Raw genomic sequence first — 23,992 nt, 5'->3', positions numbered from 1 at the left:
GGACATATAGAACCTAGCGGCGCTCGTGCTATTTCAGAATATATAGCAACTTTTCCTCAAAGTTAGAGGAATTTTAGAAGCAAATGCAATCAACATACTGTCTTTCCAAGGCCTTCATTTCATGTACCCCTTTCCTAGGCACTTTCATTCTCTGTTGTAAAATTTTGTTCTTTAATTTCCCCTTTAAAAAAAACTTTCTTGCCATAGGACCTCTTGCCACACACCTCTATGAAGCATAATCCACTTGAGTTCTCACCATGATAACAGGCCTATGTCGCAGCAATTAATGAATGAAACCTACCGCACTCACTTTGTTTGTGTGACGTGTAATTCAGTATGAGCTGTTAATTTGGGAAGCTCATTTTTTAAAATAATATTCACTTGGGATCAAAAGTTTTTGATCGTTGGTTCAGAGATTCTTTTTTTTCTTTTGAGAATTTGATATATAATTCTACTTAATAGTATTAAGTTACCCAATTGTGAAAATAGTATTTTTTACCAGCCTAATAAATTTCTTATATTTTTTCTGAGCTCAGATAATTTTAGAGCTGAGTTTTGGGAGCAAAGGGAAAATCTTGATATTTTTGTAAATTAAAATGATTTTCATAAGAATAGGTCTTCTGAATATTGCACATAAATGAATAAATTATAATTTTTTAATATCATTTACATTACTGACTTCAACAGATATATTTGAAATAAAATAATTATAACTGCATTTTCTGGATACTGCTGTGTGCCAGGTACTCTACTAGATTATATTATAATTCAGGCATTTTTTTTAAAGATTTTATTTATTTATTTTTAGAGAGAGGGGAAGGGAGGGGGAGAGGGAGAGAAACATCAATGTGTGGCTGCCTCTCATGCACCCCCTACTAGGGACCTGGCCTGCAACCCAGGCATGTGCCCTAGACTGGGAATTGAACCAGAGACCCTTGGATTCACAGGCCGGCACTCAGTCCACTGAGCCACACCAGCCAGGGAGCAATTTTTTTTTTCTGAACTGATCCTTAGAAGAACTCTCTTTCTTATACGCCCATTTAGAGAAGAAACTGAGGCTCAAGAGGTTTCAGTGATTTTTTTTTCCAGTAGCCCATTGTTAGTAATAGGAGCTGGGATTTGAACCAGGCCATTAAGTCCAGAATCTACATTCTTAACCACACACCTCTTGCATGGTAGAAAGACACAGGTATTTCCTCATAGATTCATAAACCTCATGTATTGATTTAAGTGATAATTTTTGTCAGAATTTAAAATTAAAGTTATATTCACATGTGTGGAGTTTTTCCTTAGCTTTGTTTTAAGGAATGTGTATATTTAGTCAACTTTTCATGGTGACTTTTAGTTTCATTTGTAGATAATGAGAGGGAAAAAAATCACAACTGTATATGAGAACAATTTTGCTATTATATATAAAAGCTACAAAATGATTTGGAAAGGAGTAAAATTATGGTTCCCTGGGCAAGCTTAACTTGAGTATTTTACACCATATATATTAAAGCATAAATTTAACATCACTTACCATCATAAAAAATACCAGGAATGTATAAAAAGGACTGTCTACAGTTGCTATAGGAACCATTTGCTCCTTAAAATTGAGTTGTTGAAATCACATCCATTATTGTTTTAGTCTGTTAAATACATATATATGTGTGTGTGTTGTGTGTGTGTGTATATATATATATATATATAACAATATTGAACATTCATCCTAATGCCATCAAAAGCCTTGAAGCATATATTATGTATTTTAATTTGGTATGATTTTGAATTACCTACATTTAAAGGTACAGACTTATTGTACATTGACGAAACAGTATGACATGCCTAGGGAGATTCTTGGAGAAATTAATGTATTTTACTTTGTGACATTACCTGATTTAGTCAAAGAAGATATAAGCAGCTGGTGTTTCGAGCAGGATGTACTAGGTAAAGCTGGAGCAGCAGTGGGATTGCTCCTCCACAGGAACCTGAATTTCTCTGGGAAAATCGCAGGTCAGGATGGTTCAGTTTGGAGGGCAGAAGGGAAACGTATCAACTACTAATTTTAAGGACTGCTTTCTTTGGACCAAGAACCACCAAAGCATTTGTTCTGTTTCTTTTCTTGTTTTATCAAAAGATTCATTTGTTTTTCTTGCTTCCAAGCATCCACAGCTCTACCCTAAGAAGGGAAGATGGAATGGGTGCTTCAGAACTCCGTATTGAGGCTGAGGATCCTAACGCTCTGCCTGTTCCGGCGTCTCCTTTTAGTCCCCAGGCCTTGCAGAAAGGGTCCTGGAGAGTTTGGACACTGTTAGAGTCTCTAGGGTTTTCCTCTCTGTCTCTTCTTTCTGGAATCAGAGGGAAAAATGGAAAATGTTTTAGCTGGGAGGTTTGTGTATCTGCCTCAGGCACAGTTGAAAAGTCCTAGATGATTTTCATTCCACTGCTACTCTGGAATTATGTACCAAGAATAGAGTGAGGAAACTTTACTTAGGTCCTGCTTTGATATGGAAAGAAAGTTTGACAACTTTTGATGGGTTTTAATTTCAAAACTGTGCTCAGGACTGTACAAGTAGAATAAAAAACCATGCTGCTTTTTGTCCCAGTGTGACCCAGTTTGAGACAGGGGCATAGACATCTCTGTGTGGCATACAGCGACAGCCAGGACATTTCCACAGTGGGTGAACTTTGAAATCATGGGGCAGACCAGTGTTCTCTTCTGCATCTCTCCTGTTTATAAAAGTGCCATCCTCCATTCCCTTCATTCAAAGGAAAGGAAATTGGCTGTTGCCCAAGTGTAATAAAATTGTATTTGTCTCTGTTATACAAAGTGATGTCCATTAAGCACAAAGGAAAAGTGACAAATTGATATTGTTTTTGTTTATTCTTAACATCTGAAAACTGATTATTACTTTCATTCAACAAATGTATATTATACACATTCGGTATGCTGGGTATGTGATTGTTACTTATTATTAAAAATGTTGCTACAGAATAAGGCTGCTACCCCTGGGATATGGTCGCTTTACCAAACTGTATTTTCTCTTCTACTCTGGTGGTACCTTTACCATATAAATGGCTTGACTCTTTTGCAGGAAGTGGATACCTTGACAAAATGATTCTTTGATTCATATAGCACTGGACTATGTATAAGCCAGCAGCAAAACCATCTCTTTTCCTAGAGAAATCATCATGGTTAAAATAGTCATTCAATAATACAAAAATGTGAGATTACTTTCTAATTGCTTCTTTGAAGAAAAGCTTCATTTTACTTTTATTATAGAAACCATAAATTCATTCAGAGGTAGAAGAATAATATAATGAACTTAACATATTAAGCATCCAACTTCAACAACTAACTATGTGGCCAATTGCTTCATCTATATTTCCACCTGTTTCCCCTCTGATTATTTTGGAACAGTCTCATTCATCTTATCATTTAACTTGTAAATGTTTCTGTAAAACATGGGTTGGCAAACTTTTTCTGTAAAGGGCCAGATAGCAAATTTTTGCAGGCCAGTCGACTATGTCTCAATTCTTCAATCCTTCCTTCCACATAGCAGGAAAGAAGCCACAGACAACCTATAAAGAGAGTGTAACTGTGTTCAATACAGCTTTATCTATGGACACTGAAGCCCAAATTTCCTATAAGTTTGATTGTCACAAAATATTATTATTATTTTGATTTTTTCCTACTAGTTAAAAATGTAAAAATTGCTCTTAGCTTGCAAGTTGTACAAAACGGGGGTGGGAGGTAGATTTAGCCTCAGGCCCTGCTGTAAAAAATAAGAGCCCTTAAAATAATAGTAATAGTCACTATGTAAGCCCTGAAAAAGTCAGTGTTCACATTTACTTGACTGTCTTATAAATTTATTTATTTTAGCAGATTGTTTGAATTGTCATTGCAATAAAGTTTATACTTTACAACTGGATACTGATCCCCTAAGTCCTTATTATCTTAGTATCTCCACCCGTTTCCCTCTATTTACGGTGGCTCTTTGTGCTGAAACTGTGTTTGTCCTGTGCATATCTTGAGTTTTGCTCATTACCTTCCAGCAGTATCATTTAATGTGTTCTTTTGGCTGGTATTGTGTTTCTAGCAAATTGTGTTTCTGTGACCCTGTCAGCCATTGATGATTATTCCTAGGTTTATTCATTCATTAAGGGTTGGGTTGCAGACTGGCTCAGTTATGTCAGTCCTTCTTTGCGTAGTACCTGGGGTACTTTTAAAAAAGAAGAGCTCTTTCATATCAACTGTTTGGTACCCTGACACTTAAATCATAAAGACAAGATGGCATAAATATTTGATACTTTAAAGGTCTTTTTTAGCAAGTTTCCAAAATAATGACATAGTTCACTGACCTAAAAGTGACCTAAAAGTGACCAAGGGTATATTAGAGTTAGTGGTGTTGTTTTTATTGTCGTCATCATCATCAAGTTGAAGATTTAAACACATTTGATGTGTTTTGACCCATCATATATATTATCTTCACTGCTGCTCACATCTCCTGCCCCTAAACAGTGGGGCTTACTCAGGACGGTGACCTCTGCTCTGGGCCATCTCAGATGGCTTTCTCGCTTTCTGGTGTGACAATATATTCCAGGCTTATATTTTCAGATTTTCCACTTTAATGACCTAGAATCAGCCATTTCTTCATGGAGTCTTGATTGTTTTTTAGTGGGAACTAGTAATTAGGAATTACATTCTGACCACAGAGGTACTCATTACTGCTATTTAATGTTTCCGGATCTTTCCATGAGACAGAGCTAGGATATATACATATGTACACCCACATAGATTTAAGAATAAAATGTATGTCCTGAGATCATTCTGACGATTACAATACAAATTCTGAACTACAGGGCTTTTATTTCAGCCTTCGTTATCTTGCATCTTTATCCTTTTTCAACTATGTTTTCAGAAAGAATTGTATATTTTAGGACATACAGACTGGGGAAAAGTGATGTTCTTAGCGGGCCATGTTTATGACTAGCTTAGTCTCTTAGATCATGAATGATTACACAGGCACTAGCATCTTCCTCATGTTGGAGTGCCATCATTGCAGTTTTGAAATAAATAGGGTCAAGTCCTTGCCTTCCACACCCAAACCGTTAGCCCTAAAGGAAATGTCAGTATTAGGCCCCTCAGTTTGATGTGCCTGGGTTAATTCAGTCAACAGTCGGATATTTGATTTTAAGACTAAAGAACTTCTAACTTCATTGGTATTTACAATGACATTTATTATGTATATACTATATTTTTGGATGAACTGCTAAATAAAATTGAAACATAAGTTGCTTAAATAATACTCAAATATTACAAATATATAATTAAATGAACTGTGTCTAAATATCAGAATGAAGTTCTAAATTTTTTACTCAGACGCTCCTATAAGACTATTATATGTTCAAATAATTTATCATTTTGGATAGCGGCATATTAGTTGGCTAGCTGTATATCCACTAGCTAATCGATGTATACTTGGGAATATTCAGGGTCCAGCAGAAGTAACACCAGCTTGAGGGTGGTTGGTAGGGTAATAATATAGGTGTATAACTTACAGTTTTTAATTTGAACATTTCACCTAAAATGTCATATGGTATACTTGAGTGTGATATTGTTATGCTACAGAATTATATGCTTATGATTTTGTAATAAAAGATTGTATAATAAAATAGGGGTGTTATTTGTGCCAGACTCTGTGTATTTATAGAAATGATATTAGTAAGAACTTCTGGTTCTAGTATTCCAAATTAATAAATATTTGTGTTAGCTTGGCTGTAGCCTAGAAATCCAAGGTTGGCATTATCTTATTTTTTATTAAAATAAATATATATGGGCTCCAGAAAGTAGATTTGTTGAGGTATTCAGTAATTATTGGATTTAGATTACATAAAATGTTTTAAACAAAATTATCCCAGGCCCTGCTGCTGTTATTAGTGACCCCAGTGTTAAGAATTTCAATCAGTACCTTACAAATGAGCATATTTGAAAGTGAGATAATAGAGGCTATTTCCCCTATTGAATAAATGAGAGCTCAGTTCAATCCCCATCTGTATGGCCGAGGAAGGGTGACTGGCCCATACCTCCTCTAAGCTTGTGCACTCAGAAGGGCTACGGAATGCTTGGAATTGATTAATTTGCTCCAATTGCTGGTAACTTCCTAGACCTCAATTTTTTTTCAATCATTGCTCTGATTATTGTGAAACTATTTCTGAAAGACTTAATGTGCATCTTTTTGCTAATAAATTACTGTTCATTTAGAAGTCTTAGCATTAGTCCACTGCATAAAGAAGGTTCTAAGTCTGAGTTAAATACCTTTTAAGTATTTTTCTAGCTTGCTCGAATTGAAATACATGCATGTTTAAAGATACTCTTGTTTATAAAAAGCTATATTTAACCCACCAAGGTCATTTCCTCTCAGATATGGCCATTATGGTGGTCTCATTAAGTTAACAAAAGATGGGTCAGCAATTTTTTTAAGAACCATGGACATTCAAATGCCATGCTCTTCATTGAGCATGGGTGTTTTTTTCTTTCTTGACAATTGGGGGGTCTTAGGCTCTCTCTCCCAGTGGACTAAGATTGTAAAGAACAACAGGAATGCCCCTCCGTGGTGATTTTTCATTGTCCTGCTGTCATGGTATTAAGAACATAGAACTCTTTGCCCTGGCTGGTGTGGCTCAGTGGATTGAGCACTGGCCTGTGAACCAAAGGGTTGCCAGTTCGATTCCCAGTAAGGACACAGGCCTGGGTGGCAGGCCAGGTCCCCAGTAGGGAGTGTGAAAGAGGCAACCACACATTGATGTTTCTCTCCCTCTCTTTCTCCTTCCTTTCCCCTCTGTCTGAAAATAAATAATAAAATATTTTTTTAAAAGGGAAAGAACATAGAGCTCCAGTCCTTGGCAGGACTGTTCTAACTCTGTAAAAAGTGAGAGAAAACTGGTTGACAAATTTGCTTTCTCTACCTAAGTGTACATCTTCCTCATTTTGTTCTGCAAGAATAACACAACATTTCCCCGTAGTTTCCTAGATGCTCAAGAGTATATGGGAGGTTGTGAACACATTGCCCTCTCTGGTCATCACTGTCACGTGGAAAAGCACACAGGGAAAGAGACCCATGTGTCTTCCATACCTCCTTGCATCAGAGGAAACTGGCTGGCCAGTGTTCTCCATACTTCCCTGTTTAATTCTGACCTGAGGAAATGTATCTGGGGACCAAAAGGCATCTTAAAAATCATCTTGCTCAGTCATCCATTCAGTGCCTAAATCTGTTTTAATATTACCACCATGCTAGAGAAACAGCAGTAAAAAACCTGGCAGTGATCCCTGCCTTTGTGGGACTTGTTCTAGTGAGGGGAAATAAAGATGCCATGACAAGGAAGCACATAGTATTCAATGTTAGCCAGTGATCAGTTGCATTTAGGAGAAGCTATTCAGGAGATAGGGGACAAGCAACACCACAAAGGAGCTTGTTTCAATTTTAAATCTGGGGTCTGGGTAGGCTTCACTGACTGGAAGGAGATGAAGGAGTTAACTGTGGGGATAAGATAGGGAGAACATTCATGGAGGAGGAAGAGGAGGAGAAAGAGGAGTATGCCTGGGTGGTAAAGAGAGGAGTGGGGTATGGCTGGAGCTGAGATAAGGAGAGGAGTGGTGGGGGCTCATGGCAGAGTGACGTCAGAGTGTGTGTATGGGGGAAACAATGGTGGTGTGTGCCGGTGGGTGAGACTGGTTGTGTACACTCTTGGAGGTCACTCTTTTATTCCCAAAGCTAAAAACTGAAAATTTTTCATGTATAATTTATAGCAAAACCTGCCCTTTTTTATAATTTATTTATTGACAAATCATGCACTGAACTGATACGAAGCTATTGATGACCTTTGATTTTTCCTCCTTATAGTAAATATTCATATCTTTTGATGCAGAAATATCAATATGTTTGGTAATAGGATGCTGATTCAGTCTCTCATGAGGGAATCACATAATAAACAGTATACATAACTTAATAATTAAAAACATATCTGAATTCTGAGCCACATTTCACCCCAAGAGTTTCAGATAAGTGATAGGGCCCCATGGCCGTGACATTCAAGTGCAGTTCTCATTTTACGTTCCTGGTGTTTTAATATTGGAAGACAGCCATCCTCTCCCTCTTGAGTCAGCTGTTTCTGGGCACTTAGCATCTCTTCACCTGCGGAGAAGATGAGTGTTGCAGCGTCCTGTTCATGTTCCTCTGAGCAAGGCTTCTTCTTGTGTGCTCCTTAGAATGTGGGGTGCCAGGAGCATACTGCTGTCTCCGGGGGTGTCTCCTAGCACCATCTCTCTAGATAATTTATTTCTATTAATAAAACAAAATTGAATTAGGTTTTTAAAATATCCACTTTCCAACCTTCATATATCTTTACATGATGAAGGTACTTCTAAGTCACCTCTCCAGTTACCTAGTTGTAAAATCTGATTTTATAAGGAGGAAGTACAGGATTGATTTACATTTACTTAGGATGATGTTTATCTTGTTAATTTAATTCATTGTTAGGCTTTGTTGAAGTCTTTTTCTTTTATTCTGTTTTATTCATTGATGGGCTGGTTCATTGTTACCTGTACCTTTCAAAGACACATCAAAGACTTTGTCAAAGGCACTGATAGATATTTTGAAGGAATCAAGGAAATAACCTGTACCCAAGCTCCAGAAACACACTCCCACCCCCACGCTGACAAGCAGCCATGTGATCAGGTGGTTCATAGGTTTCTTCTGGTGCGTCTGACTTGCCTGGCATTTGTACCCTATTGCTCTCCTCTTGTCCACAGTGATATCATAGGGGATCTGCCTGATGCCTTGACAATGGTCCTAAATGCAGTGTCTTCCTCCTTTCCTAAATGCCCAAGAAATAGGATTTGACACTAAGCAAGTGAAGGGTGAGATCTCTCTCCCCACCCAGTGCTGTGAGGACATTCTCTTATTTCTTCTCCATTAACCCACCTATGGATGCTTCATTATACATGTTATCTGATAATGACATTCGAACTGATATAGAACACAAAGTTACTTTTGGACCTGACACATTTTTCAGCATCAAGAAATAAGGGGACTATTTTGAAAGTACGAATGTCAGGATTTCAAAGGAAAAGAATAAATATTGTTCAAGGACCGTCTCTCCTCATGTAATTTAGGTCTTTCTCTAGTGTTTGGGCTGTTGGTCTGCTTCCGTACCTGTGCCTCTCCCCACCTGTGTCTCTTCTGTCTTTGAATCTTTACTCTTCTCTGCTCCTCCTTTCTCCTATGGTTTGTCCAGAACATCTCCATTCCTTTGTGATTTTGTTTCTGTACTGTTTCCCCCTTCTTTCTACTTTGTATGTTTTACTTTTTCCTCCCTTTTCCTTTTATTCTTTCATTATTCCAACTGCTCTCCTGCTGCTCCCTTGCTCTTTTATAGTTTTGTGGTTTGTCCTCCACTCATTTCATTCATCTTACACGAGGCCTCAGTGATTGCCAGTCTTTCGGCAGCTATGCTAGATCTCATTTTCAAAGTGGGAGTCTACTTGTCTGAAATTGCTGGTAATGACACAAATTTAAATGATATGCATTAGATTGATTAATCTCACAGATATTTAAATATTGTCATGCATCCCTAATTCTAAGTATACATTTAGTAGTGCTATATGCTTTTCAGTTAATTATCTCCGCACATTTAGTTTGGTTTGTATATTCCTTTTTTAGAAGTATTCACTTATGGATATTCACGATGTGAATTTCAAGGAATATCCTTGTCTTGTGGGAAGAGGTCAGTGTAGACTGCTTCTAAGAAAATTATAGGGAATTTATCATTCTTGAAAGTGTTAAAAATGAGTTCATTTAATTTTAAACTGTGACAAGATAGTAACTGACCCCTTTATAATATAGAAACAATGCAGTGCCACCAGAGAAGGAAAATTCTTCTCAATATTTGATCTTTTACCCAAGATGAGGTGACTTTTCCTTCCTATTGTATACTGTTTGGGAAAGATTAGTAAGAAAAGGTCAATGATTTAGACCAATTTTCTGTCTTGTTTGATCAGTTTGTAATATTTAAAAAGATTTGGAAAATAAATTCATTTTAGGAGCTATTTGAACTCTCATTAAAAAACACAATTTGGTTCCAGCCAAGATGGACATGTAGCCAGAAATGCTTCACCTCCTCACATAACCAAAAGAAGGATAACAACCAATTAAAAACAAAGAACAAACAGAGCTGTCAGAAAATCATTCACATGGATGTCCAATAACCAAGGTGTTGAAGAAACCTTCATCCAGACTGGTAGGAGGGGCAGAGATGGGCAACCAGGGCAGACAAGATGCGTGGCAAGGCAAGGCAGTGGACAGCACAGGGAGATCCCACATTTTGGCGCAGATAAGCAGGAAGGAACAGTGGGGGAGTGAGACTGACCGCAAAACCCAGGGTTTCAGCGTGGGAAACTAAAGACATAAAACTCTGGCTATCAAAAATCTATGGTAGTCATGGCAGCAGGATAAACTCCCAGCCTCACAGGGGAGTTTGTTGGAGAGGCCCACAGGGTCCTAAAACATACTCAAACTCACCCACCTGCAAATCAGCACCTGAAAGGGTACACTCCACTTGTGGGAAGCGAAGGAAGTGATAGAAAGTGGGACGAGACTGGAGCAAGAGGCATTGTTCCCTCTCTGACCCCTCCACAAAGACAGCGCCACAACACAGCAAAGAGGGTTGCCCCGCCATAGTGAATAGCTAAGGCCCCACCCCTTACCACATAGCAGGTGTGCTGAGACAAAGAAATGTGGCCCAAATGAAAGAACAGACCAAAACTCCAGAAAAATAACTAACCAACAAGGAGACAGACAACCTATCCAATACAGAGTTCAAAACACTGGTAATCAGGATGCTCACAGAATTGACTGAGTCCGGTCACAAAACGAAGAAAGAAATGAAGGCTACACAAAGTGAAATAAAGGAAAAAATTCAGGGAACCTACAGTGAAGGGCAGGAAACTGGGACTCAAATCAATGATTTGGAACAAAAGGAAGAAATAAGCATCCAACCAGAACAGAATGAGGAAACAAGAATTCAAAAAATGAGGAGAGGCTTAGGAACCTCTGGGACAACTTTACAGGTTCCAACATCCCAATCATGGGGTTGTGGGAAGGAGCAGGTAGAGCAAGAAATTCAAAACTTATTTCAACAAATGATCAAGGAAAACTTCCCCAATCTGACAAAGGAAATAGACTTCCAGGAAGTCCAGGAAGCTCGGAGAATCCCAAAGAAATTGGACCCAAGGAGGAACACACCAAGGCACATCATAATTACACTACCCAAGATTAAAGATAAGGAGAGAATCATAGAAGCAGCAAGAGAAAAGGAGACAGTTACATACAAAGGAGTTCCCATAAGATTGTCAGCTGATTTTTCAGAAGAAACCTTACAGGCAAGAAGGGGCTGGAAAGAAGTATTCCAAGTCATGAAAGGCAAGGACCTACATCCAAGATTACTGTATCCAGCAAAGCTATCATTTAGAATGGAAGGGCAGATAAAGTGCTTCCCAGATAAAGTTAAAAGAGTTTATCATCACCAAGCCCTTATTATATGAAATGTTAAAAGAACTTATCTAAGAAATATAAGATCAAAAACTATGAACAATAAAATGACAACAAACTCACAGCTACCAACAACTGAGCCTAAAATATAAAAACAAAAACTAAACAACTAGAAGAGGAACAGATCACAGAAATGGAGGTCCATGGAGGGTTATCAGTGCTGGGGGGAGGGTGAAGAATGGGGGTAAAAGGTACAGGGAATAAGAAGCATAATAGGTGGGCACAAAATAGACAGGGGGTGATTAAGAATACGATAGGAAATGTAGAAACCAAAGAACTTATACGTTCAACCCATGGACATGAACTAAGGAGGGGGATGCTGGAGGATAGGGGGTGGTACAGGGAGGAGGAGGATGCAGGAGAAAAAAGGACAACTGTCATAGCATAATCAATAAGATATACTTAAAAATAAAAAAAAAATCAAAGGCTTAAAAAGACATAATTCTTATAATAGCTAGTAACTTATTATAGAGCCTTTTATATTATTCATCAAAAAACTTTAAACATATTCTCTTTTACTTAATAATTTTAGGAAATAGGGATTGTCCTAAAATCATTTATAATGGAGGAAATATAAATAATTTAAATGCATAGCAATAGGGAAATAGTTACATAAATAATGGCTATAGCCCTAAAGTAGGAAACATTAAAAGACATGTTTTTGAAAACATTTTCCATGCTATGGAAAATTCTACATATGTCACAAGAAATTTAAACAAGAAGACAAAACCTCATGTATATTTTGTACTACTGTTTCAAGTTTTATTTAAAGTAAAGTAATGTAACCCTGGCTGGTGTGGCTCAGTGGATTGAGCACTGGCTTGTGAACCAAAGAGTTGCCAGTTCGATTCCCAGTAAGGGCACAGGCCTGGGTGGCAGGCCAGGTCCCCAGTAGGGAGTGTGAAAGAGGCAACCGCACATTGATGTTTCTCTCCCTCTCTTTCTCCTTCCTTTCCCCTCTGTCTGAAAATAAATAAATAAAAAAAATTTTTTTTAAAAAGAACATAGAGCTCCAGTCCTTGGCAGGACTGTTCTAACTCTGTAAAAAGTGAAAGAAAACTGGTTGACAAATTTGCTTTCTCTACCTAAGTGTACATCTTCCTCATTTTGTTCTGCAAGAATAACACAACATTTCCCCATAGGTTCCTAGATGCTCAAGAGTATACTGGAGATTGTGAACACATTGCCCTATCTGGTCATCACTGTCACGTGAAAAGGCACACAGGGAAAGAGACCCATGTGTCTTCCATACCTCCTTGCATCAGAGGAAACTGGCTGGCCAGTGTTCTCCATACTTCCCTGTTTAATACCGACCTGAGGAATTCTCAATCAGGGCACAGGCCTGGGTTGCAGTCCAGGTCCCCGGCAAGGGGCGTGTGAGAGGCAACCACACATTGATGTTTCTCTCCCACTCTCTCTCCCTCCCTCCCCTCTGTATGAAAATAAATAAATACAATCTTAAAAAAAATAATGTGTAACAGAAAAAGGAAACTAAAATACCTTAAAGTTTTTATTTCTGAAAGATGAGCTTATATAGTTTTTTTACATGTCCACATTTTTATTTTCTGTATTTAAAAAACAAGTTTCTGTAGTAAATATTTGAATTTACAATTCACTCTTTATTTCCCTGAGCACTTACTCTGTGTGTGTTCTCACTGTGTGAGGTGCACCTGTGATCTCGTAGAGGTCTGCAACACTCTGCCGTCTGGGTTCTGTGTTTGTTCCACTCCACCTGGTTGACTAGAGCCTTTCTCCCTTGCGTTTCGCTTTCGTGCCTGCTTGGACATACCACATTTGCTTTGTGTCTCTCGTGGTATTTTCCAGTCAACTCACCAAGTACATTTTCCCTCTTTCCAAAATTTTTCTTCTGCACTCCAGTTTATTTTAGGGCAGTCTTCAAATGTAGGTGCAAAAGCTGGATTTATGCTGTTGAACTATATTAATATACATAACATGAAATTTCCCACTTTGATCTTTTTAAGTGTACAATTCATTGGCATTAAGTACATTCCCAAAGTTCTAAACTGTTTTCACTATTATTTATGAAACTTTTCATCACATGAAACAAAAACCATTAAGAAATAACTCCCCTTCCTCCTCTTCCCTGGGCCCTGGTAACCTCCATTCTACTCTCTGTCTCTACGAATTTGCCAATTCTAGATACCTCATATAAGGAGAATCATACTATATTTGTCTTTTTGTGACTAGTTTATTTCACTTAACATTGTCAAGGCTCATCCACGTTGTGACCTATGTCATGACATCCTTCCTTTTTAAGGCTAAATGACATTCCATTGTATGTATAAGCCACATTTTGTCTATCCATTGATTCCTCCGTGGGCACTTGGGCTCTTGACCATCTTGTGGCTCCTGTGAGTAACGCTTCTGTGAACATTGACATTCTGTTTGAGTCTCTGTTTTTAATTCTTTTGCGTCATATCTAGGAGTAAAATTACTGACTAATATGATAATTCTATGTTTAACTTTTTGAGGAATTGCTAAACTTTTCCCTATGGTAACTGCATCACTTTACATCTCCACCAGGAACACACAAAGGTTCCAATTGCTGTATGTTCTTGCCAACACTTGCTATTTTTCTTTTCTTTCTTTCCTTCTTTCATTTTTTCATAATAGCCATCCTACTGGACATGAAGTGGTATCTCACTGTGATTTTCATTTGCATTTCCCTGTTGATTAATGATGCGGAGCATCTTTTCATGTGCTTATTGGCCATTTGTTATTTTCTTTAGGGGAAATGTCTATTTCAGTCTTTTGCCCATTTTAAAATTGGAATGTTTAGGGAGTTTTTGTTTGTTTTTATTGTTATTATTGAGTTGTAGGACTTATTTATGTATTTGGGATATTAATCCTTTGTCAGATACATAATTTGTAAGTATCCTACTCTTTTGTCTTTCTACTCTCTGAATAGTGTCCTTTGATGCACAATAGTTTGGTTTTTTTTAATTTTGATGAGTCTAGTTTATATCTTTTTTCTTTTGTTGCCTGTGATTTTGGTATTAAATTTAAGAAATCAATTACAAATTCAAGGTCATGAAGATTTCTCCCCTCTGTTTTCTTCTAAGAAATTTTTAGTTTTAGACTGTAATTTTATGCATGTGATCCATTTTGAGTTACGTTTTGTATGTGGTAAAAGATAAGGGTCCAGCTTCATCCTTTTGCATGTGGATGTATTGTTTTCCCACCACCACTTGTTGAAATGCCTATGTTTCCTCACTGAATGGCCTGGCACCCTTGTTGGAAACCCACTGACCATACATCTGGGGTTTGTTTTGGGGTTTTTATTCTGTTACACTGGTCTGTGTCTGTCCTTATGCCAGTAGCACGGTATACTTTTGTTTACTATAGCTTCCTGGTAAGTTTTGAAGTTGAGAAGTGAGTCTTCCAACTTTTGTGTTGGCCACAGTGATAGCTTTGGAACAGAACTCTTGCTACCAATAAGACCTAGACTGGCCTTGAATATTTGCACTGTAGGTCTGACAAATCAGGATGCGTGACTGCAACACTGCAAAAAGACATTTCAGTAAAAAACAGACTACATATAACACAGTGGTTCCGTGAAATATCATGGAACTGAGAAACTCCTATCACTTAGTGATGTCATAGCCACCATAATGTCATAGCTTTATACATTACGCACGTGTTTGTGGTGGTACTGGTATAAACAGACCTTGTGCTCTGCCAGTCTTTGAAAGTATAGCACATACAATTACGTACAGTATACATTTGATAATGACAATAAATGCCTATGTTACTGGTTTATGTATTTACTACTCTATTTTTAATCATTATTTTAGAGTGTATTCTTTATACTCATAACAAAAAGGTCTGCAGTATAATGGTCTGTGGTGTTACACCAGTAGCTGCCGCATACATCATGAGTTTCCTGTGTCTCTTGGTTGCATCATTCTCTTTTATGCCCAGTTTAATCCCGTGACGCTGTATAAATTTAGAGTAACCTAAGGGTAAAGTGTTTATAAAGTCCACAATAGTGTGCAGTGTTGTCCCAGGCCTTTGCATTCACTCATTACTCACTCAGCTGACTCACCAAAAGCAACTTCTAGTCCTATAAGCTCCATTCAGGGAAAGTACCCTATATAGGTGCATCACTTGTGAACTTCTCCCCCATGTTTTTACTGTGCCTTTTCTATATTTAGATACACAAATATCACCATTGTGTTACAATGGCATACAGCATTCAGTACAGTAACATGCTGTGCAGGCTTGTATGTAGGAGCAAAGGCTGTACAGTGTAGCCTAGGTGTGTAGTAGACTATACCATCTAGGTTTGTGTAAGTGCACTCTATGGGGGAGCCCCCCCAAAGAAACAGAATGTATTTATAAAAAATTGTTTATTTACTCTTACATTTTAAAATTTCAGTCACCTTCAAAGTACTCTCCATGTGATGCAATACACCTATTGAGACATTTTTTCCCACTGCTCAAAACATTTTTTGAATGTGTTGATTTTGATGCCTTTTAGTGCTTCTGCTGTTTTTTATTTCACATGTTCCACATCTGCAAAATGTTTATCTTCAAAGAATTTTTTCACCTGGGGAAACAAACAAAAAAGTCGCTCAGGGAGAGATCTGTGAATAGGGAAGGTGGGGCATGGTGGTCATGCCATTTTTGGTCCAAAACTGCTGAACACTCAGCGTGGTGTGGGCAGGTGCATTTGTAAATCACCCAACATGTAGTGGGCAAATGCATTGAAAGAGTCTTCAGAAAAATTTCACTGAAGCCGAATGCAGCCTCTCACAACAACACTAGCTGATACACTGATACAGATGGGTTCCTAGAATACTCACCTAATGGGGGAAGCCTGTACTACAAGGGGCCTGCCCTCCAGAAGATAATTCTGGGGTTTTTTTTGAGGGGGTCCTCCTTCGTATGATGTTCTCACAAAGATGAAATTGCCTTGTGAGGCATTTCTCAGAATGTATCCCTGCTATTAAGTAATGCTCTTAATGCACTTAATTTTACATTTTTGTAAACTCCTGGGCTTTTTCATTAACCTGATGGTCATTGTATTAGTGTCCTATTGGTGCTATAACAAATTACCACAGACTTAGTAACTTTATTATCTTACAGATCTACAGGTGAGAAGTACTAAAATAAGGTGATGGTAGGGCTGGTTTCTTCTGGAAGCTGTAGAGGAGAGCCTGTTCCATGACTTTTACAGTTTCTAGAGACCTTCTTCATAACTTTGCTCAGGGTCTGTTTCTCTGTCTTCAAACTGATCACTTCAACCTATGTTTCTGTGGTCACGTCTTCTTCTGTATCTGACCCTCCTACCTTCCTCTTACATTATTGTTGGACCCCTCCCCCCAGCTAACCTAGCTTAATCTTCCCATCTCCAGATCCTTATTTTAATGACCTCTACAAGCTCCCTTTTGCTGTGTAATGGAACACATTCACAGGTTCTGGGAACTAAGGAACAGACATCTTTGAGGGCCATTATTCTGCCTAACACAAGCACAGTGAGTGGGCAATGTTGCTGACTGAGGGACAAGACAGAACTCCTAAAATATCCTTTTAGGGCAGACCTTGGCCTGCACCACCTGGGAAACCCAAGGGCCGGTGCACCCAGTGGCCAGCTACAGACGCTGTCAGAGAACCACCACCCTGCCCCCACACAGCTGATCCTCCGCAGAGGGTGGAGGTTGGTGGTCAGTGGTCATAGCCAGTCCTTGCAGCTGACTGGCCTGGGTAAATCCCTCCTACTGATCTGCCAACAGCAACCAATGCTCAGGTACAAGAGGAGGGTGTACTCAGCCCATACAAAGGGCACACCTCAAATACCCAGCTTAGGTGATAGGGGAGGTTGTGCCACTGGAAACTACAGAACACCTACTATATTAGGCCATACTACCAAGACACAGAGTCAAAGCAGCTCTACCTAATACACAGAAACAAACACAGGGAGGCTGCCAAAACAAGGAGACCAAGAAACTAGGCTGAAGTGAAAGAACAGATCAAAACTCCAGAAACAGAGCTAAATGAAATTGAGATAAGCAATCTATCAGATGCAGAGTTCAAAACACTGGTTATAAGGATGCTCAAGGAACTTAGTGAGGACCTCAGCAGCATAAAAAAGACCCAGTCAGAAATGAAGGATACACTAATTGAAATAAAGAATAATTTACATTGGGTAGGGGAGGGGAGAGTAATGAGGGGAAAATGGGGACAACTGTAATTGAACAGCAGTAAGAATTTTTTTTAAAACGGACAAAAAAAAAGAACAATTTACAGGAAAACAACAGTAGAATGGATGAAGCCAAGAATGAAATCAATAATTTGGAACATAAGGAACCAAAAAACAACCACATAAAACAAGAAGAAGTAAAAAGAATCCAAAACAATGAGAGTACTATAAACAGCTTCCGGGGCAACTTTAACAGCCTCATAGGGGTGCCAGATGGAGAAGAGAAAGAATAAGAAATTGGAAATCTATCTAAGAAAACAGTGAAAGAAAACTTCCCTAATTTGGTGAAGGAAATAGACACACAAGTCCAGGAAGCACATAAAGTCCCAATTATGATGGATGCAAAGAGGCCCACTCCAAGACACATCATTATTAAAAGGCCAAAGGTTAAGATAAAGACAGATTCTTAAAAGCAAGAGAAGAGAAGTTAGGTACTGGAAGGTTGCCAGATGGGGGGTCAGGGAGAGAATGGGTGAAGAGGAAAAGGGATTAAGAAGTACAAATAGGTAGGCACAGAATAGCCATGGGGATGTTAGCAACAGTATAGGAAATGGAGTAGCCAAAAAACTTATATGGATGACCCATGGACATGAACAATGATGGGTGGATTGCCTGAGGGAGGAAGGGGACAAAGAGGGAAAAATCAGGACAACTGTAATAGAATAATCAATAAAATATAATTAAAAAATAAAATAAACATATTGTTAAACATAAAAAAATAAAATACCTTCCCCCCCCCCATTGTTCTCCCTTGTAAATAAAGATTAGTTGTCCAGTTTTAGGGTCTTGGGTATAAATCTGTCAATTTAACAACCTCATATTTCTGTTCTACCTATGGAACATTGTTTACACTGAGTCTGTTCTTCCTAGACTCAACAAATAATTATTGAGTTCTATTTCTTGTGCACCTATGTAGTGAGCAAGCTATGTTTCTTGACTTGTGGACGTTATAGTGTGCTAGAAGAGAAAGATAGTGATTTTTTGTTGATTTCATTTTGTGAATATCTTTAGAATTCTTTCCTTCTCCTGTCTTGTCTTTCTTTTGGTCATTTGTTACTATGATTTCAGAAAAATACATAACCAGTGTCCCTTGATATCAGTTGGGCTCCCACAGTCTTTCCTTCAGTCCGTTACCGTATCCATAGATGTGTGCATGTCACCCTTTTGCCTAAAATTCTTCCCTTCCTGGCATCAATATAAATGATAATGATCAATATGTCATATTACTTGGTGTGGTCTATGTTGTGCTTATCGTTCTAGCCTCATCATCTGCCATTCCTAGAAATGCTTTTGTCTAGCCACGTGGAATAAATTTTCCTTTCCCTATAGTTCCTTGCTGTCTTGGCTCTTGACTGTTGCAGAGTTCTTCTTGCTCACTGGGCTTCATTTCTCCTCTGTCAGTGCCTGAGAATCTCCTGTTAATCTTCAAGCCTGGCCTCAAGTAGCTTTTCTGCAAAACCAATCCTCATACCCCTTTTGCAAGGCCCCCCTTTCCAGGGTTTACTCTGTTAGGCAGTTCATTGCTGTGTGTTCTAACAATTGCCTTACTCGTCTGTTTTTCTAACAAGTCTCTACATTCAGTTAGGTAAGGGATTGTTCTTTCACTCCATGCTCCCTGTGGTAACTGACTGTGTGCCGCTTAAAAATTTTTTACCAAGTGTTGGTTGAATGAGTGCTTGGATCCATGTACATCAGAATGATTTAATAGAAAATGACCTGCAGAGCAAGGTCATTTGAGCAAGATTTATGAGTTGGTATGGATCCTAAATTAAAATGATTGCCAGTTAGCACATGGCTTCTCTTTCCTATGTACTAATTTCTCTTTAGGAAGCTGAATCGAACTTTCTCTGTGATTAAATACATGAGATTAAAAAAAATTTATTCCTGAGAGTTCATGTGACTTATTAGAATAGTGTAGAGTATTTAGTTTGAAGGGTTTTTTTTTATTTTAAAGGAGAAACTTGTGGCACAAAGATAAAAAGTATGAAGTAATACTCCTTTCAACATATGTATAAATTCAAAACAGAGGTTTTCTTAAACTTGAGTGCCCTCAGCAGAGCCTGGAACATTTGCAAGTGATTAATAAGTACATAATTTAAAGTTCTTTTGAGTAAGCATTTTTCGAGATAGGCTTATTCTATTATAAAACAATGTTAGAGGATTACTGTAGAAGTATATTCTTACAAGACTCATGCCACCAGTTAGTACATCAGTACGCAGATCGCCCTGTTTGTTATTGTTGTTGTCATTAACAAACAAAAAAAATACAGACATGAAATCTGCCTTTCTTTAGGGCTTAATTTTTTTCCTCAAAACTGGAGATTAGTTTTTTTCCAGTTTGAAAACAGACAAATTTAATTTTTTTTTGAGTAGTAGGTCTAATATTACTCCTGCTGTTACCAAACAAAGTAGGATTCAGCTGCTTGCTGTCACACACAAGCGCAACACCATAATTGGTGGGGAAGGAAAAAGGTTTTCATTAACAGGTTGCTCAGTTTGGGGAAGGGGAGGACTATCCAGCTCCAAGCCATTCTCTTCTGCAAAACACAGAAATCCCCTTGTTCCCAAAAAAGACTGAAATTCAAATCCGTGCCTAGAGACACTCCCTCCACTCTTACCTGCCTTTTCGGAGTTGTGTCCATCTCTCCGGCTCCAGGCTCTCTCTACCTCTGGAGTGTGCACTTGTGGGGCCAACACTGCCACTGTCCCGCTGCAGCTTCCTCCCTCTCCCCGGGCCAGATCACTGCAGCGGGTCACGGTAGGGGCCCTGTTTGTGGGGCTTCGGTGTCCGTGCTGCCTGTGTCCCCGGCTGCGTGTCTGTGTGCTGGTCTCACAGGGAGAGAACGGGAGCACTCCAGGATCCGAGCACTGTGCAGCGTGGGTCTCAGGGACCTGCAGGCTTCCACGAGGTGCGTGTCCCCCACAGATCTGCTCCTGACTATGCTAGAAGGGCAAGGCAAGAGCTGTGAGCGTGGCCTGCATCTGCTGGGTCCTGTGAAGGCCCAGTCACCCGCCTCTGACTGGGTGGGGTGAAGGGAATGCAAAAAGGGTCAAGTTTCTGTGTGCCTTACATTTTAAATCTTTCACCCCCAAATCCCGCATGAGACAGAAGTGTCCAAATTCCCAGCCAGTCTCGGCTGGTGTCCACCGCAGGCATCAGCCTGCACAGCGTCTTTGCCCCTCCTCTGGCTGCCATGATCCAGTAGCTGGTAAGGGGCACAGTGTCTCTGCCCAGGGGACAGCATTGCCATGCTCACCTTTACAATACACCTGTGTTGTGACCTTTTCAGCCCGTGCAGGCTCTGTGCAGGCTGTGTCATGAGCTTACCCTTCCCCAGGGTTTGGAAGCCTGTCACGTGGTGTGGGTTACAATTTCATTTGCCACCTTTGGCACTTCCCAACCCCCCTCTTGGGTGTCCCTCCCCTGTGCTCAGTGTTCTGGCCAGAACTCTCTGTTACACATCTGGTAGAATTAGATTATTTATTTATCTGGGGGAGAGGATGGGAGACCGAATGTATAGAATACAGAGAGGAATGATGTAATTAATAATGCTAGATTGATATTGTTTTGTTTTTCTAACTTCTTGGTGCCCTCTTCAAGCCAAATTTAGGGGACAGACATGAGATATATAAGGCATATGTATAACTTCAGATTCTGATTTATGACTTTTTAAGCTATTAACAAAGCTGTTTTGACAGATAATACTAAAGATGATGTTAGTGGAACTCTTCTTTCCCACTCCTGATGTTTCCTTCCCTGTGGCAGGAACTATACCAGTGCAGCACTCCTGATGCCTTTTCTCTGCCAAGCAGGAGCTGCCTGGGAAGGAAGCCCTGAGCATGCATAGTCCAACCCCTTTTTTGGGAGCTAATTCCCTATATAAACCCTGTTCCTCCATCCTGTGAGTTTTACAGCAGCTCCCAACATACAGGAGGCCTTGCGATTTTCTAGTGTGACCTGTGACTGTGTGGGTGAGTCTTTTTAATTCTGTGCTTCAGTATTAGCCAAAACATTGTTACTGCACATCAGCCATATTCTGCAGCATCAGTAAAAAAGGTGATATTTTGACAGTCTATCTGCCTTTCTCCTCAAACTCATGTGTGGTGCCAGTCATTATGCCAGTGTCCTTGCGTACATCTTTAACTTCTGGCAACAGCCATAAAAGTGAGGTGTATCATTTTCTCACTGCACATGAGCAAAGTGAAGGTAAATCACTTTGAAGGTAGGTTTGAAACCTGGTCATTCTTACTCCTAAACTCGTGTCCATTAGGATATACTGTCAAAGAAAATATCACAGATAAAAGCTTTTATGGGTTTTGCATGATATAAATCACCAAGTAATACAGATGAGATTTATTGTTTTATAGACTAGTGTTTTAGTAACTATAAATAAAAGCATTGTAATATAGCCTGCACGTCCATGAACACACAGGTGCTTGCCTCCCTCCTCCGTTCCGCCAGCTGCCTTAAGCATCCAAGGCCTTCAGCTCTTTCTAACACTTGGGCTTTCTGTCCTGTTTCCTCTGACGAGAATGCTCCTTTCCCACCCTCCCCCTTTACCTGGTTAGCTTCTACTTTTCAGATCTTACTTCCAATGTCACATCCTCTCACTAACCTCATGTCACCACCATCTCTAAAGTTGGTCCACATTGTGACTTCTACCAGCCACTTGATCTGTCCATTCACCACTCTAGCCTGCATTGGTGGCCTGTACGTCTCACTAAGTGAAGCCCCATGAGCAGATCGACCACAGTGAACTTTTCTTTTGTTCGCTGTCGTGAGCCTTTTGTCCTAACACAGTGACAGCTCGGGGTTGGCACCCCAAAATGGTTGCTAGGTAAGTAAACAGATACTCTGTTTGGCATCGTGCATTGGCCTTAAGGTCTTTGCTCATTGTTTTCTACTTAATACTTGCAAGTAACATTTTAAAGATAGCCTCTTTACTGATATTTGTAAAAAAATATAGAACTCAAATCTGTAAGTTTCTTTTTGGGCTTTAAACTATAGAAAGCGTAGAATCGGTTTCCAGGTGTGCAAGCTAAATACTTACTTCATGTATCAGGGGTAGTTAGTATAAGACAAAGCTGCCCCAGCTGTGGAACCTGCTTTCTGTGCTCCTGGGCTGTGGTATGGGGAAAGGGACTGCTCTTGTTGCATTTCAGTATCATGTAATGCTAAGCATATATTCTGCTTGGAATTTGTAACTCGTGTATTCAGGAGGAATACCATAAAGCTTGGATTTGTCCTTCAAACCTACTCAGTAGGGAATATGCTAATGTCTACTTACATTTTTAATGTAATTCTTGATAAGGTGTTTATTTGTTCATATATAAAATAAAGTCAGTAATACAGTAGCGTGTGAGTTAATTTTATTTCCTACTCAAGCATGAAAACAAGGATAAAATGTTATGAAAAGATCAAATATTGATAGTTTGGGAGCAAAATAAAGAATTTTTCCATATGCCTTTTCTGTTAAGCTAATGTAATATAATTAATATCTTGAAGGGGAAAAAACAAGACATTTCTGCACACTTAATTTTGCATCCCTCAATCTTGAAATTGTTGATTACAGCAGAATTTCAGTTTCCTGGACAGCTGTTCTCCTGGAACAACTGCCCATGTGTAATAAACAACTAAACCAAGATCTGTATGGAAATAACATTGATGAGATATTGTCAGGTGTCTTACTGTTACCCTGTGACAGCTGATATTGTTTTGCTTTTGTTTTGTCTTCCCTGCCCCCATTTATGCAGGGTATTGATGTACGAGATGCTCCTCTGAAGGAAATAAAGGTGACTAGTTCCCGGCGATTCATAGCTTCATTCAATGTCGTGAATACGACAAAACGCGATGCTGGCAAGTACCGCTGCATGATTCGCACGGAAGGAGGTGTTGGAATATCAAACTATGCAGAGTTGGTAGTTAAAGGTATTTAATGTATTTTTATACCCCAAACTAGTCTATTAAAATAGATATGTGACACGATTATGAGTTCATTACTTGTTTAAAGCTCAAACTCATCCTTGTGTGTTTCTGAACCGTAGTTTGGTGGCAGTCTACATTGATGGATTGCATTTTAAGTACAAATTTTGTATGTGAGCATTATTTTTGAAAAATGTATTTTGTTTATGCTGGTTTAGTTGCATACAAAGCAACAAATGTGCTCTTGGCAAGTTC

The 23,992-nt window shown here is 39.0% G+C and overlaps 1 protein-coding gene across 2 annotated transcripts in view; it reads left to right on the top strand.

Moving 5' to 3' along the window:
* Nucleotides 1-23,992, top strand: part of PTPRM (protein tyrosine phosphatase receptor type M) — a 788,021-nt gene that overhangs the window by 340,378 nt on the left and 423,651 nt on the right. For both annotated transcript variants that reach the window (XM_045187759.2, XM_024580360.4), the window contains exon 6: nucleotides 23,569-23,743. In XM_045187759.2, coding sequence (XP_045043694.1) covers nucleotides 23,569-23,743 — 175 coding nt within the window. The remainder of the gene's footprint in view (nucleotides 1-23,568; nucleotides 23,744-23,992) is intronic.

This window comes from Desmodus rotundus, chromosome 10 (genome assembly GCF_022682495.2).
Source record: "Desmodus rotundus isolate HL8 chromosome 10, HLdesRot8A.1, whole genome shotgun sequence".
Classification (NCBI taxonomy): Eukaryota; Metazoa; Chordata; class Mammalia; order Chiroptera; family Phyllostomidae; genus Desmodus; species Desmodus rotundus.
This window is presented reverse-complemented; position numbering and strand designations above follow the sequence as displayed.